Genomic DNA, 17,706 nt, shown 5'->3' with positions numbered 1-17,706 from the left:
TCTGCTGCTTTGTAGTGTCTCTATAGTTAACAAGTGCATTTTGTTTGCAGAAAAGCTTATGTGACTACTTGGAATAGGACTAGAATACAGATAGCATCATTTTTGCTTCACATTTCAAGTAATGCCTGTTACATTAATTTGCATCAGTACTGCAAAATACATGACTCTGATCAAGATTCTTTTCGTTCACTTTTTGTGCTGCAAAGCGTACCAACTTCCTGCAAACACATGATGTTTTTCAACACAGTTTTTCCCAAGGCACAATGGGATCCAGTATTACCACATTCTTTCTTGCAATCATGACCAGCTACATTCTCACAAATTATTATTTATTCTTCTAAGGCAAAATATATAAATAAATGCTGAAGTTAACAGTGGGCAGTGTGGTGGCAGCCACCTATGTTATAAGCTATTCATGTCCCATCTAGAGGATTCTTTCATAATTCAAGTGCATTTTTTCAAGCTTCACTCATGACGACATTATGAGCTGGAGTCCAAGCTATGGCACTGTCTTCAATGATTCCAGTGGAATGTAGCTGAGAGTACTGTCACATGCATCCATCCTCAAACACTTATTCTAGTCACCTGCATCAGTGAGAAACATTTCTGCTCAGTTATTCCTAGCATTTATCTCTGTCTACCCTGGAGCAGGTTGTAAATATGGTAGCTGGGTTACAATAAACAGCATAATTTTTATGTGCTGTTTTCCCTCATTGTCATTTGAGAAATGAAAGTGAGGAATGAAAAAAAGTTTTAATCTGCAAACTATGTCTAATTTTATGCTATTTGGATTCTGTCACTGCTATCAGATAGAACTACTACACAGATGAACTACCAAGCACCCATTTTTTAACAGCTCATGATGTGGGATGGGGGAAGGGAGGAGGAAGAAGTAACAGTGTCTCTTGTAGGTGTTTATTTAAAATATCTTTGTTTATTTCTTTACAAAAAGAACATTGTAATCAAAAGAAAATAAAAGTAACAAAAATATTTATACGAAGTTTATAATAGTGGTTCATTCATCTTAACTGCCACTAAAGAGAGATAACAGACACTTCAAGTCTGAATGGCAGAATCCATATGTGGTACTTAGGCCAACGTGTAATATCAGATTTCTTGTTGACTAGGAGAGACAGTGTGGCATGAAGTTTCTCATTAAATGCAAATGAAATGCATACAACACATGAACTGATGTAATACGTCTACAAAGTAGCAGTCTCATAAAATGGCAAACTAGGCACATATGGACAGCAGTTTCATTGATTTTACGTATGTTATTCAGCCAGTATATTATGTGCATTAGTGGGAAATCATAGAAGATTACTCTCAATAAAATTAGAAGTGACTTTGGATTTGTCAGTATGTTAACTCACTTTTCCAGGGCACATGTTTAAAACATTAATATGTCCATACATAAAGATATAAAAATGACAATGTTGCTAGCTTTCAGCTGAATTTGAGCAGTGGAGTACATGTGTATCTCTGTGTCTAGTGCTCTAGCCTATTCAATGTGTCCACACTTTGTGTGTGTGTGTGTGTGTGTGTGTGTGTGTGTGTGTGTGTGTGTGTGTGTGTGTGCGCGCGCGCGCGCGTGTGTGTGTTTACAAACACAAACTGCAGCTCTGAAGGAGGATTCATCCAAGTGTTAGCAACACTCTCACTCTTGTTTCTGTGATTGTGATGCCTTAGCACCTCAATTACTTGGCGAGTTGTTATCTTTACTCATTAAATTATTTATACATTTCTGCAATAACATGAACATGTTATAGACAATATATGAATCGGTGAGTTGACAAAGGAGTCATGCTCACTGTTTTTCGAATTAAGTACATGTTGATGGTATAACAGGGGGTCATGTCCCAGCAACAGAAGCGTTCAACATTCACAAGATGATGTAACGAAAATTGTACAATACGAACCTGTTGAGTTGAAACCATTTTATAACAGTATCTGTCAGTGCCCATGGACAAGATAAAGATGAAGCATGCCCACCATTGCCTGCTTTGCTGTATTTTGTTTGTTGTTGTATTTTGGGTATATTATGAATAGACTGTTACAAAATTGCATAACACAACTCTTCTGCCGCAAACAGAATCCTAGTTGCATTCTACTCCTCCTCCACATCATCATCTGTTCTGAAAAAAGGTCATCTCCAGCACATTTCTGACCACTCTTGAAGGCTAAAGTATATTGTAATGGTGTATGAGGGCTATTTAAAAAGTAAGTTCTGATCGGTCACGAAACAGAAACCACTGTGAAAATCCAATGAAGCTTTGCACAGATGTGTTGGGCAGTGTCTCTAGTATTCCCGTTGATCTCATCATGTCGCTGTTTTCAGTTCTGAGTGCACAGTGAGCACATAAGGATGCCTAGGAAATAGTGTCTCCTGCCAAGTATGAGAGCCTGGTGAGAGATTTAGCCCGATGTCATGCAGCCCACATAAAACAACTGTTGTTCCTTCTTTATGACAATTCTTGGCCACACTCTGCAGCGGCAATGAAGATGCCCCTGCAGCGTTTTCGAAGGGAAGTGTTTGATCATCCACAATACGGCTTGTAACTGGCTGCCCCTGAGTTTCACCTCTACTCACATGAATCGCTGGCTTTAAAGACAACATTTTGGCACAGTCAACGAGCTGTAACCCAGTGTAGAGTATTGGCGAAAAGCACAGGTGGCTGCCTTCTATGATGAAAGTACTGGAATGTTGGCACAATGCTACGACAAATGTCTACGTCAGAGTGGCGACTATATAGAGAAGCAGCTGGAAGGTATAGCTAACTGTTGCAAATAAAACATTTTTGATATGCACAATGTTTTCCATTCCACAACTATTCAGAACTTATTTTCCAAACAGCCCTCATATATTGTTTCAACCTGGGGCCAATTGCTATACAGTAACTCCATGACAACATGTTTAAACATATTGTGCAGAAAAAAAGTTTTTTGTACCTTCTGAAAAATTTACTTTCTGAAACATGACCACTTTTCCAACTCACCAATTCATATGAACATTCTATTCTCTAAATACTGAATCAAAATTTAATCTCAGCAAATGTTTATAACTTTGGAATCCAGGTAATGGTGCCTATGAGACAATTGTGGTAATATTGCTATATTTGATGGCCCTGCAATTATATGTCCACAGCATCATGATATTTTGTACACATCATAATTATACAGTCACAAACTGCCACTTTCAACTAGAGCTACATGTCTCAATGCTTTTACAGTATATGATGTTCATTAAAATAATTACAACAAACAGCTGCTTCTTAAGGAGGACAATAATGCAGTGGACTAAACAAGATTTTGTATTCACAGTTTCCTGTGGCATTCATGAAGTTGATGAATGTCTTTATACATACAATAATTTTGCACAAACGATTTTTCATAAACTAAACAAAAAAATTAAAAAACAGTAAATGCAGTAAAGGAGAAAAGAAAAGGGTACAGCTGAGATATGCTGAACTTCATACAGGAAGACCTTCATGGATGGGAGCCATGTTAGTTACAAAACATGAATAAGCACAAGCTAAGAAATGTAATCTACAAAACCCTTAGGAAAAATGCTAGTCCACAGCAAAAAGACTAACAAGGGTGCTAATCAAAAAAATTACTAGAAGTGATCACATCAAAACCTGACGTACTGCAGGATAAAGAAATGAATAGGATAGCACCAAATATGGCAAGAAGGTTGGTAGTAGGCTGCAACACATTACCACAGCCTTTAACAGGCACTGTGCTTATGGGCATAGGCCAGATATGTGGTCAATTATTATAAAAGTTATGTGCATGGATTGGACTCACGGTCAACCATTATGGAAGTATGTTTTGATCCCATTTTAACTTGCACCTCATGTTATATTTTACTACCTTGATTCCATATGATTTGTGTGTGCTTTGCTTCTTAGTCTTCCCCATTTTTTTTTTATCGTTTGTATCATTCTAAAACCTTCCAGTTTTCAAGGGCTGCTTCTAATCAGCTCCATGCTGTCTCCGGCCCTGGCATACCTACTGGTTGATGTGAAATGGACTCCTTATATATTTTTGAACAGTTCCTTTGAAATATAAATATAAGTTACCATAACTTAGGAGAGTTACGAGGTCTGGAATTTTCTCAGATCTGAATACTACTTAACTGTTGCTACAATAAAAGCTAGTCACCTAACCTGTTCGGAACTCACTCACAATATAATGCAATAATATAATGTGCAGGAGAAGTGCACTTCTCTTGTAGCACTTTTTTTCTGTAGAAAAAATCTTTATTGCATGTCCTTTAGATATGCATTTAGCAACTGCATAATTTGAATAGAGGATTTATACCAAGGGAGAAAAAAAAAGTCTCAGGTAACGCTTTGATGACAGTAGCTGATTATCCAACATTGTTATTTAAAGTGTTAGCAAGGAAGCCTCTGCACAGATTGCCAGAATGGAAGATTATGGCTTACTGTCCCATTGACTATGAGGTCATTAGACACAAAGTACAAGCTCAGATTGAAGTGTGTGTGTGTGTGTGTGTGTGTGTGTGTGTGTGTGTGAGAGAGAGAGAGAGAGAGAGAGAGAGAGAGTTGCGTTTGTTTGTGTGTGTGTGTGTGTGTGTGTGTGTGTGTTTGTATTTGTATTTTCGACAAAGGCCTTATTGGCCGAAAGCTCATTTTGTGGCAGTCTTTTTATTGTGCCTATCTGCAACTCAGCGTCTCTGCTATATGGTGAAACACGGATCTGGATGCCTGGGCACCTTTTCCAAATTCAAGGCCAGTGTCTCCCTACTGTGCCACTTCACTCAGTGAAAATAATGGAAAGGAAATAAAAGGAAATCACATATTGAAGCAGTACGTTGTTCTTTGTGGTGTGGTTGCATTATTCAATTGAAAGAACAACTGTTTTTGAAAGGCAGAAATCTAGTTTAATCCCCCTTAAGCATTCAGCCTTAACCTGTCAGTAGTGCCCAATACAGGCAATGCCCTACTATGAGAAACAAATTTCACTGCACCCTAGAAGCAGGCAGCATAGTAAAACACTTTCATTGTCTATGGTGAAATTAACTTCACAAATGATTCTGATATTGCCTCATAACTGATAGCATTTCCATTCTTTACGCAAACATTAATTATCTCTAGCCTCTGAATAGTGTCTCAGCCAGCAACAAATTTTTAAAACTTTTCTGTCTACCTGGATTAGCTCATATCTTCTTTAGATGATTTAATCTCTTAATCTTCACTTTATCCACTTGTTTCCCTACCACTACTTCCAGCATCTGAAGTAGTTTTACAAGCTGTTATTAAAAATTTTGTCAGACAAAACACTTAACTCAGCCCAATGGTACTCATTTAACCAGTATAGTTTTCTTTAATGATAAAATCCTAGACTGATAAAGAGGACAGTCCTTTCCACAAACAAATCTACTAATACATTATTTCCTTTTAACTTACACCTAATACTTCCTCACTATTCTTCTTCTCCACTGTCCACACTTGTTGGTTTTTAATAAAGACATTAATTTCTAACATGATCAGAATCTATACTGATCTTACAAACAATGCAGCAAATGTCATTGTACACGCTTTCATAGCAAAGTGACCCAAATCATGGCAAGTTGGTAAATAGTATTAACATGACAAAATATTACTAATATAGAATACATATCTATTTTTCTTCTGAAAAACTAATGTGGTAAATTCTTCAGGAATAAATGATTATTAGTTGGGGGTGCTGAACACACATTCCATCCAAAATAGTGTACTGAATATTAAGACAGCGGATTACTGCATCCCATGCTAAAAAATGTTATCTTACCAGAATCTGTAAAATGAATTCCAAATACTGACATCAACAGAATGTCTTCATGTATGATCGTTCCCTCCAAACTATAAGCTCGAAAAAATGAGATAGACATTTTACTTTTCAACATCTGAACATATGATTTCAAGGCATTACAATCTTTCCAATTTTTGGGTATTATACATTATACTAAAAACACTCAACAACCTCATGAGGCATCATTTGTATGCCTATGTAAAATCATTTTTGCCAGCAAGCAGTCATATGATGGAACCTGAGAGAGGACTGATTAAAAGTTTGGACTGTTAGCGATTCTCATTCACAATTATAATGCCGTGAAATTTATTGCTAGCGTAACTGCAGGCTTATCTTTTCAATACTTTCCACACTTTAACAGTTCACTGGAACCATCTCTGTAACATGAAAAAAATTGTGTTGGCAGTAATAGAACTATAAATCACATTGCAGTGAAACAAGTACCTCCAGATGTTTGCCACGGTACATATACAAATTAAGATGATACACAGCAGGTCCATTTCTAGCCAGTCCTACTTTTGAAAGCACACAAAAATTTCATTTATGGGGATCAGAGACTTTTATATTACAATATAAAATAAGAGATACTCTCTCTCTGCAATCAAAAATGTTACCATACACTATGTGAACAGAATAGAGAATAAAAGTACAATTCATATGCAACACCATGTAGGCTATTGTGACTTCCAGCACCAGTTCACTACACTCATGTGATGGAAGACAACAGCAGTAGTCGAAGTCCCACAGATAACAAGATGCTACTTGAAAAGATTTTAAGAAACACACAAGTGACAACTAAAAAAAGTTATCGCTAAATTGATTTCAGTCATAGGTTCAAATAATACTAAAGTCTAACAGATAACAAATATTAAGGGAGTAAAGAAGTAATGACAGTGTGTGACTGTTTCAGTATCTGCAGTTATTTGGTACCAGGTGCCTCACTAAAAAAACACCTACCAAGTTTAGAATACAATAAACTCAAGTACATTCTCTCCATAGGAGGTAATCTCGTAAGACAACTTCATATGCACTGTACAAGCAAAACTAACACTGATTCAGCATCTTCCTACACACATTGTCACTAACATGTATTCATTAAATACCTGAGCAAAAAAGCATTTGCTTGAAATCCATGTTTCAAAAATTTTTGCATAAGAATGACTAAAAATAAAGAAAAATGCTAAAACTTAACAGAAATGTAGAATTATATTAACAAGTCATTCTGAACATCAGGACACAATTTAACAAGTAATGCCATCATAAAATATGTTCCACAATATGTAAATGGCACTCAAACTGAAACAGTTTTTCAGAGAGATGGTATTATCCAATGGAAGCAATGGATTGTACAACTGTGTAAAAAAATACATAGCTGTTATCACAAATACAAACTGTTACAAGTTCTGAACAAGCAAGAAATATTCATTTTAGAACAGACCCTCAAAATATTCTCTGAGGAAAAACTGATTAATTCTATTAGTATGCAGTAATATAATGAAATTTGTACACAATACAGATACAATTTCAGATGCATATGAAGTTAATCTGAAAACATATGGTGATATGTATTACACAGACTGTGTTGTTCTTAAGCAGACAAATGTCAAAAACGAATCGGAGAATGAAATGAATCAAGACAAACACTACCATGTTGAGATATTATGCACGTAAACAATATTAAATCACTTGGGAGTCACAGCCAAATATGTTAATATTTTTGTGATGTCTTCTTGTGAATGTTAAACCATAAGATTTCCATGACAGTTTCATTTTCTTTTGAAAATTTGTTGCAGTGCAAAATCATTTGAGATCAACACAAAGGCATCATTTGTACCTTCACAAAAATGGCACTATTTGCCTAAACAAATACGTGCATCAGACACAGTTAAGAACAAATAATTTATGGTATGAGGAAACATAGCCAAAACATATTCTGAAGATTTGTGTTTGGGCTTAAACTGAGCTGACAATTTCCCTTTTTGCACACTGCACCCTGTTTGCATCTGCTCACTACCTGAACTCCAGTCATACTGTGGACAGCAGGGCTCTGTTGAAACAAAGATGTTTCAATCTAAGCAAGTCTTGTAACCTGGCACTTAATTTATATGCACTCATCTTCAACAAAGAAAACATTGAGTGAATGAACATTTCATGGAACAGTGGGACAGGTGCAGAAAAGGAAGTGCACACACTCCCTGCTGTCCCTTACAGTATGATTGGAGTTCAGGTACTGAGCAGTGGCAGAAACATTACTTGCAGTACGAGTCAGGTAAGGGTCAAACACTCTACAAAAAGAATGGAATTGTCAACTCATCTGCAAAACCCAAAACATACTATCAATCAATCATGTCAGAAAAATTATTTCATTACACCCATCCATAAGTTTTCTCAACAAAACACACCATTTGAAACAATCATCCACAAGTACTGATGCCGGGTTTTTGCACAGGAACCCTGTCAATGTTTATCAGGTGTGTAAATCCTCAATTCTACGGTGTATTAACTTGTTCTACAATATCACAGAATACCTATTCTCTGCTTTCTTTTTGGCGTTTTTCTTTGTTCTTAAGTCCTTTTGTTTCCTGTCTTCACTGGAAACACCTCCGATTTGAAAAATAATGACTCCTCCTGTTCTGATAATCACTCCCCTACAGCAGGTTACTAACTTTATTAGCCTTAGCTTAGTAGAAAAATCAATTTGACCTCTTTCTGCCTGTTACACCTCTAGTACCCACAAATCTGTACACTTATTAACCATGTCAATCTTTAACTCATCATGTCAAAAAGAATCACAGTCTGTTTCCATAAGTTCAAGGGTTAATGTGGCCTGTTATTATCCGTGTTACTTCAATGGAAATTTCAAATGGTTATTTCATATCTAATGCTATATACACACTAATTGTGTGTGATATTGTTTGTTTGTTTGTTTGTGTGTGTGTGTGTATGTGTGTTTTATTTAACTACACAGCCTCATAAATAAAGTATTCTTTGTGAGTCTGCACCCTAAATTCTTACACAATTCTATTTCTTTAGAGTTTTTGCAGCTGACGTATAATATTAATTAGTCTCAAATGCAACTCAACAACAAATCTATAATAAATACTTCAATAAGATGTGCGTACATAATTCTCAAAGGTTTTGTAACATAATATATAATAAAGATGAAAGGCATATCAAAAACTGATTCACCACATATAAAACTGGAAGTGATAATAGCATCAGCTGCAGCAGATATGACATGGTTTATACTGGGGAAATTTACAAGTATATACAACTATGGTACGTGAAATTAACTCTTCTTAGCTGTACATTAGCTATTAACAACAGTACATTAAGTACAAAAACACAATACATATTTACAGAGCTGTCACAATTAGCTGTCTATATCAGCTGTTATTAGTATTAAAAATGCACTGCATCTAACACTTTAAGATTTCATGTCATCATCGTGACATGAATAGAAAATAATTATGTGCATTGATGATAATGCAAAATATAAAAGTAAGTGTCATCAAGTCTACACCACTACTTTTGTGTTATGTTATTGTCATCATAAATGACCTGATCCCAATCAAAGCTATCACTCTGTCTCCCAGGCAGTTCACCCAAATGTGCAAATCGTTCTTTAAATAGTGGATCCTTTGACTTTAAGCGATCAAAGCGCTGAAACATAAGAGCTTTCGCAAAGGAATATAGCTCTAAATCCAGATCATTTAGACGTCTGATAGTTTCTAACTGATCTTGTCTGATCATTGAGAGAGTGACACTTGACACTGTAGCATTGTGTTGTTCAAATGGAACAGCAAACCTCAAGTTAAAAGTTTCTTCAAATACATATTGTGCAATCTGAAAGTAAAAATAATATTAGTCTCTTACATTACAAAAGGGTACATAAAAATCAAATATATGAGGTAGAATTGCATCCTTCAACTGTACCTTTTGATATTCAGTTAATCCAAAAAAAGCCATAGATGCTAGATTCTTCTTTGCACTTGCCAACATTACACGATCACGCTCAACTGGAGACATATAACTCATATTGTAGCAACCCACCAAAGCCAAGTCAGCAAGCATGCGTGTTTGTCTGCCAAAAAAGTATAAAAACATTAAGAAACTGACAATAAATTATTCCTTTACAACTGAAAATCAGGTGGTGTTTATAGCTTGTAATATCTTTTCCATTTTACACACAAGGGAAATGCACATAAAAAAAAAAAACTACCTGAAAGTTTGCATGCTGTCTATATCCCACAAAATTTGTTCTTATAATAAAATAATCAGGGCCTTTTTACAAGTAGTCTTTATCATAATTTAGTGAATTGTGTAAAATACTGGGCCAACAATGGCAAAATTCCAGCTTGTGCATAAGACACACAACACAACTTTTAATCAGGAACTTTTTTTTTGACAAATAATTTATATACTATATGTTAATGACCACTCATGTCAAGCAAATGCTTATATCTATGGAGTCAACATTTGTTAGCGGCTGGTGTATCTACTGCTGTACAAGCAGCATTCCCTTCCAACATTTTTTTCACTATACATTGAAATTTTGTTAGTAATATGCAGAATACTTTTTATTAGCCATAAATCACAATTATGTTTCTCTGTGTTGAGTTGTTAAACCTTTAACTGCTACCACAACTAAATTCAAGTAATTTTCTGAATCTATGTGAAAAGTCACAATACACTGTTGTGGCTGAATACTCTCATTGTCAAAGTAATGAATTGCATTATGTCTATAGTTACACATGTTTGAATGTGTGTAACTGCTGATACATATACGTGAATGATTGTACTTCACTTGTGTAGTTAAGCACTGGTTAAAATATAGTGTTGGATGACTGGATGTAGTTAGTGTGTTTCAAGCCATGTCAAATTATTTCCAAATTGTTTTAACTTATTTATTCAATTTGGGTCAGCTTTTTGTATTTTAATGTTTTCAAGTGAGTTGTTCACAAAGCAGAAGCGCAATTATTAATCATAGACCGACACAGTCGTAGGACTAATATAGTACGAAAATAATACAGGGTTCATCTGCTCATCAGCACTTTACATAACTGATGAGCTGGTAATCACTGCAGCTCATGGTAGGTCAAATTAATTATGAGTGCTCTTTCAAAAGTAGACTGTATTTACAGTAGGTTTCATTGGATATACAAGTATGTAGTTCAAAAATATAACTAGAAGAGTAGCTATTAAAATACATGTAGCGGTGGTGACTCAGGGCTGCTTTATTGTCTTAATACAAGCCATTCAATCAGTGTTAATAGATTTATTTTCTTTCACCAGATTTCGGACTAAATTAGCTGTGTCACATTTCTAGTAGTATAGACCAGGTACAGGATCTGTGAACAACTGTTCGAGAAGTTCTGAACATGCACTTGCAGAATATCAAAATAATGGCACTTTGGAAAATTTAGAATATGGAGCAACACTGTACATGGAAGTTGAGTCATGTAGTTCCATAGACAATAGATTGATTGTTGTGCATGTTCCTGGACTTTTAACAGTCTTGGGAAAAATAAAGAAGCACAGTCAAATTAATTTGACAGAATAATCATGATTAAGACAGAAGAGTCTTGTATCAGGATAGTGGAATCTTGAACAAGGGTGAAGTTCGAAAACTGGATAAACAATTGAGCATAGTATGGTGGGTTAACAAAGAACTTAACAGCAACAGCAGATAATGGGACATCTGAATTGCAAGTAAGGGTTCAAGAAATCCCAGTGGGTTTCAAGAATGAGCAGACAATAAAAGGGTAAATCTACTTGCAGATGACTGGATTTACAGATTTCTGGCAATGAGCAATTAGAAATTACGTCAATCAGTAGATCTAAAGGATATGAAAGACAAAAAAGTAAAGTTTAGTGTGCCACGAGATCTAAAGGATGTTGTTGTTGTTGTGGTCTTCATTCCTGAGACTGGTTTGATGCAGCTCCCCATAACTCTATCCTGTGCAAGCTTCTTCATCTCCCAGTACCTACTGTAACCTACATCCTTCTGAATCTGCTTAGTGTATTGATCCCTTGGTCTCCCTCTACGATTTTTACCCTCCACACTGCCCTCCAATACTAAATTGGTGATCCCTTGATGCCTCAGAACATGTCCTACCAATCAGTAGATCTAAAGGATATGAAAGACAAAAAAGTAAAGTTTAGTGTGCCACGAGATCTAAAGGATAGGAAAGAAAAAAAGTAAAGTGTAGTGTGCCAGCAGTGAACAGTCAGTTGCTGCAGTAGTTAGTTAATGGAGTGTTTACTCAGTCACTTTATTATGTGTTTTTGAGTGGAAATGAATAGCAGTGATTTCTTTTTTTAACTGTATTCAGTAGTACATTTCACTCTCCTTAATTATTTGAGTATTTCATGAGCATGAAGGCTGCACATCTATCTTAGTGGAGCAGAGTACACCAGCCAGCTTCAGCTATGGTAAAAGTAACAATGTCTCACTTCTTCTGTTATCAGCTCATAAAGTTTTACTAATGCTTTCACCTTCTTAACTGATTCTATAAAATAATGAAATATGCTGCTTGTTTGCAAAAGCAGGAGGAACTGGCCAGTACACAAACAGCTGGACATTTTATTGTAGATTTTGGCTGTATGGTTGTTCCTATGAGTCTTAACAACAAATATATTGTATTACTGATGGCTGAAAGAACAAATGAGCCAGCAAGGGCTTTCTCACATACTGAGAATATGGCCAATCTTCCTGTCAGATCTGAACTTGCACAGGAGCAGTTACTCATTAATGGCAACTCCAGTATCAAGTGGGTAATGGAGTCCATTAGGAAAATAACAATTATGCTGGGAAGTAAGCCCAATGTAGATTCAGTATGCTTGCTGGCAAACTTGCTTAAGATGTGGAGAAGAGACAGCCAGTAACAAATTTGGCTCATGTTGGCACCACTGATACCAGTAACCAGGTTTTAGGGACCATTTCAGCTGCTTTAACCAGCTAGTTGAAGCACTGGAGACTTTCAGATTTGCTCACAAGGTGAAAACACACTCTGTGTTTTATGAATCATCTTTACGACTGTCTGTGGCCCTTTGCTGGGTGGGTGGCTTAAACTTGAGGCTCCTTCGGTTCCACGAAATCTCAGGTGCAAATTTCTGCACCCGCAAATATTTGCTGGAGAATTATATGGTCCCACTTAGTAGGTTGCTATGGAATCAGTTTTCCTCAGTGTGATGGTACAGAATTCGGCTGAATTAAATTTGGAAAGTTTCTTGTAAGTACTAGAGGTATGAAAATTTATGTACCCGTAACACATACAAATGAGCAAGCTTGCTAACCACAAACTTTATTATAACTTTAATAATAATTAAATAGCACAAGAGCAGTCAAAAAAGCTGTTATGTAAGAAAATGAAACACCTACAGCTGTCCTTATGATGTCATTTATTGTATGGCTCTCCAATTTCAGTGCTTCAGTGCACCATCTTCAGGCCTTAGCTGATGTTGAGGAGGATAACACCATCTGTATACATGATGCATCAGTGGTCAATATCTATAACTGGTTTTCGCAGCCTTCCTGTAACCACGATGTTGTCCCGCCAACAATTAATTATCAATTAAATGGAGAAACATTCAAAACTGGACATTCTAGTTTAAATGTTTCTCCAGTCAGTCAAGTAATAGTTGGTGGTTGGAGAGGCAACATCATAATTACAGAAAGTCTGTGAAAGCCAGTTATAACTGTTGGCCACTAATGGATCTGACAGCCACACACAGTAAATGACATCTTAAGGGTGGCTGTAGATGTTTCATTTTCTTACACAAGTGAACGGCCAAAGTCCCCCAGATCTCCAATCGCAAGGAAGGACATACAAAAAGCTGTTATGTAGATGATATCCTATATATGTTCAAATACTTGTATGTATTTTCATTTTTTGCTAGAGTTACTCCTTGAATGGTGTGCAGCACATGGAGTTCAACAGCAGAAATCCGGTAAGTCACAGCAGGTGCTGCATGGAGCTACCAATGCTGTACAGAATACCGAGGAGGACCACAAAGCACTGCATCCCTATATACTTAACTGAACATGAAAGACAAAATAGAATGAAAAACAGAATGGAAAGAAATTGAATGAAAATACTGTAAAACTTTTAGTTTAGTATGACCTTAGCTACTACTCGAACTAGATGTTTATACTTCCATATATTTAATGAAAGTTCAACAATATCTGGAAACAGAAGAATCATTTTATTTTGTACAAGTCAGAAGATAAGAAAATACCAATTCATTACAATCAAAGGGAAATTTTACTGTTGAAAATGTTAAAAGCCTAGCTGCAGTAACAGAAGAAATAAAATAAAAGGGAAACAAGTTTGACTTTGGTCACTATTATATTGGTTTTGAAAATTCAGAAAGACAAAGAGTCTTACTAAAAAGCAAGGAATGAAGGAAGATTAGAGTTCAGCATCTCATTGAATCGATATCATTAGAGAAAGAGCATAAGCTCAGGCTGTCCCAAGGACAATGAAGGAAATTGGCTATACACTTTCACGGGAACCATCCTACCATTTGCCTGGAGCAGTTTATGGAAGTCATGGCAAAACTAAATTTGGAAGGCCAGGTACGGATTTGAACCATCATCCTCGCAAATGCGAGTCCAGTGTGTTAACCCCTACGCTTGGTTTGGGAAGCACATATTCATTTTAATTTCAACTCTGACGTTCATAATTACTTTTTAACAGGTAGCATAGTACATGTTGCACACACATTAGGATATCTTTGGTTAGAGAAACAATTCTGTATACTGACTGAGCAGTTAGATGTAGTACAACACAGAGCCACGAACAGGTCACCTGTAATTCTTATGGAATAGAACACACCCAATTTAAAATTATAAAAAGAAAATTTACAGCTAATAATAGTCAGCTGCAGAAACAATCTCGGTAAGATCCCAGAATTAGACTCACAAATGATAATAGGTACATAAAACTTAGAACCGAAAATTGGCAGTAAATGGAAATAACTAGTAGTCAAACATCAAAGTCGGAACAGAACATATACAACAAGGATAGGTTGGATTCCATTGGTACCAATATATTTCTTCATCACCATTTACTAAAGATTAGCATCTTATTGCTGCCACAGTTCACTCATTTTGTCTGTATTTCTCTTCATCTGTTCATACTTTCAGTATCCCATGCTCAGTACCACTTCTTCCATAACAAACTTTCTTGGCTTTCCTCTTCCTTTTTTTAAAAAATAATCTTGCCCTCAAAAATGTTTTTAAAGAAGCTGTTACAATGTGTAATAAAAAAGTAACAGGATTTTTTTAAAATTTTGCAGGGTTTATGTATCTGATTTTCAATTTTTTTATCTTGTTGGCACACATCTTACTAATGTATGCTTGCATTTTCAGCTGATTTGAATATTTAGTTTATTGCTGATGGTCAAAAAAGCTATGTTTTCAAGAGCTAGTCAAATTTTTACTTTTGAAAAAGATGGATCAGAGAATGTGAATTATATTTTGCTTGAAAAGTGGAATAAAGTGCAGCACCTGGCTTTTGACAGATCTACTATGAGTAAGACAAGAGTTTATCAGTGGTATAAATGTTTCAAGGATGGTCGAGAAGACACTGAAGACAACAATCTCTGTGGATGCCCTAGCATATGAACTACTGACGACAATGTGGAAGAAGTACAGAAAACAGTTCTGGAAAATCACCTAATTACCATCACATAGGTTGCTGATGATGTTGGCATATCATTTGGCTCATGCCAAGCAATTTTTTCAGATGTTTTGGGTGTGAAATATGTAGCCGCAAAGTTTGTCCTGAAATTGTTGAATGAAGTCAAAAATGATCCAGAACTTTTAAAGGAATTTATAACAGGTGAAAAACATGGGTATATGGGTATGACATCAAAACAAAGGCACAATCAGCTCAACACAAACTGGCTGAAGAACCAAGACTGAAAAAATAGAACTGTGGGAAAACCACTCTTGGAAATTACATCACAATAATGCTCAACTTTAAGTTATCTCAACCACTGTATTCGCTGGACATGGCCGCCTCCTTTCTATTCCAAAGGCTGAAGAGAACCATGAAAGGATCTTCGTTTTTCCTCCATTTGTGAGATAAAAATAGAATTGCTACAGGAGCTGAACACCATAATGAAAACTGAGTTCCAGAAGTGCTTTCAAAATTGGAAAAAGTGCTGGCACAAGTGAATTATATCTGAAGGGGACAAAGTTGATGTTGATGAATAAATAAAGAATCTATATGAAAAACAATTTTTTTTGATAATATCTTGTATGCCTTAGAATGTGCCCAAAGTAATTGCTTTGAGTTGATTTCTATATGCAGGTATTCCTTTTAATATTGTCTCGTATGTCCTCCTTTCTGTCCAACTGGTTTCAGCCTCCCCCTTCCATAACCATATTTCCATCACTTCCAGAGATCTTACATCCTCCTCCAAGAAAGTCCAGGTTTTCAATCATACAGCAACATAGTCCAGATGTATGTTTCACAAAATCCTTCCTTTTCTCACTGCTTAAGATTTTGTTACAAGCTGTTTCTTGTTTGCAAATGCTCGTTTAGCCAAAGCTATTGTTCTTCTAATCCCTACAGAGCAGCTGTTGTCATCCGTAAAGAATTAATAATAGGAGCTAAGTAACAGAACGTGTTTCCTAGCTTAATTTTTTTCTCTCAATGTTATTATGTACTGATGCTTATCATTTTTCTTTCATAAGTACCATGTTGTTGGACTTATTTGAATTAGCGCACAATTGTCAACCACCCAATATGTTTGACAAATTATTCACTGTTAGTGTCAGCAACTATTACTATGTCATCTGCTGGTTTATTTAATGTTACAGAAAACATATACTGTGTCTAATGATTTAAATGCAGTGTCAGAATGTGTGTGTCACAGTGAAGAAAAGCAGCAAAGATGGATGTTTTTATCAATTGCTCACAGCAAGTGTCCAAGTGGTGGAATGCTTCAAACAAAAATTGTAGAAGAGCTGGTGGCGCAAACTATCTTTGACACTACACATAAAGCTTTTTCTAAAAATTACTTTTAGCAATGGGTGAGAAAACCCAATCATGAAACACAACCACCCGGCTGGCAATAAACAGGCCTGAACTTTTCTATTCAGTGAATATAGAATCAGTAACCAGAAGGCTATTACAGCTCAACTGATCACTAGTGTTGAACAAAAAGTTAAAAGAGGTGAAATTATGTCTGAGCAGTTAGAAGGAAACATTCAACTCTGACGAGATTAATGTGGGGATGACAGATAACGAGGAGTGGGAAGGGTCCCACCATGGTTCAAAACAATGTTAGGAAGTTACTTTGAAAGCAGAAGAGAGCTGCAGCAGATTCAAATGAAATCAAATCCTTATAGCTGAGAAACAAAAGTTGAATACTGTTAAAAAAGTGTAAGTATTGGTATGTCAAAAACTTTCAATAAATTTGAAAGCAAGATTCTCTCTGCAAAGTTGTAGAGAAAATGCTAAAAGCTTTAGCTTGCTGTAAAACCAACAAAGGTAACAAATTAATCTAGTTGCTCTTTGATCACGATGACACCAAACATTGCTCAATGTAAGGAAGGTTACAGTACCCATTAGGGTGCTAAAAGATACTAGAAATAATAAACAGAATTACTGGCCCCCCTTCTCTAACAACAGTTTATGGAAAAGCTACAATTATGACAAAGTGTGACTGGAAGAAAGATGCATGTTGTTCTCAGTCTGTAAGGAAAGTCACAGGACATCGCACAGAACAATAGACTTATCTCACTACTTATCAATATGTGGTAGAATTATGGAACATACTTTATGCTCACATATGATGACTTTTTCTGGAGACTGTAAAACTACTCAGGAGGAATCAAAATGGTTTCTGCAATCACCTATCCTTGTAAACGCA

General features: G+C 36.0%; 1 protein-coding gene across 1 annotated transcript in view; it reads right to left on the bottom strand.

Annotated features, from left to right (window-relative positions):
* Positions 1-914: 914 nt before the first annotated feature.
* Positions 915-17,706, bottom strand: part of LOC126236630 (heparan-sulfate 6-O-sulfotransferase 2) — a 43,948-nt gene continuing 27,156 nt past the window's right edge. Inside the window, exons 3-4 of the mRNA XM_049946078.1 lie at positions 9,754-9,901; positions 915-9,663 (exon numbers count right to left, since the gene is read on the bottom strand). Of these exons, the coding sequence (XP_049802035.1) occupies positions 9,343-9,663; positions 9,754-9,901 (469 nt within the window). The 3' untranslated portion in view covers positions 915-9,342. The remainder of the gene's footprint in view (positions 9,664-9,753; positions 9,902-17,706) is intronic.

This window comes from Schistocerca nitens, chromosome 2 (genome assembly GCF_023898315.1).
Source record: "Schistocerca nitens isolate TAMUIC-IGC-003100 chromosome 2, iqSchNite1.1, whole genome shotgun sequence".
NCBI lineage: Eukaryota > Metazoa > Arthropoda > Insecta > Orthoptera > Acrididae > Schistocerca > Schistocerca nitens.
The sequence above is the reverse complement of the archived record's forward strand: the minus strand, read 5'-3'. Positions and strand labels throughout refer to the sequence as shown.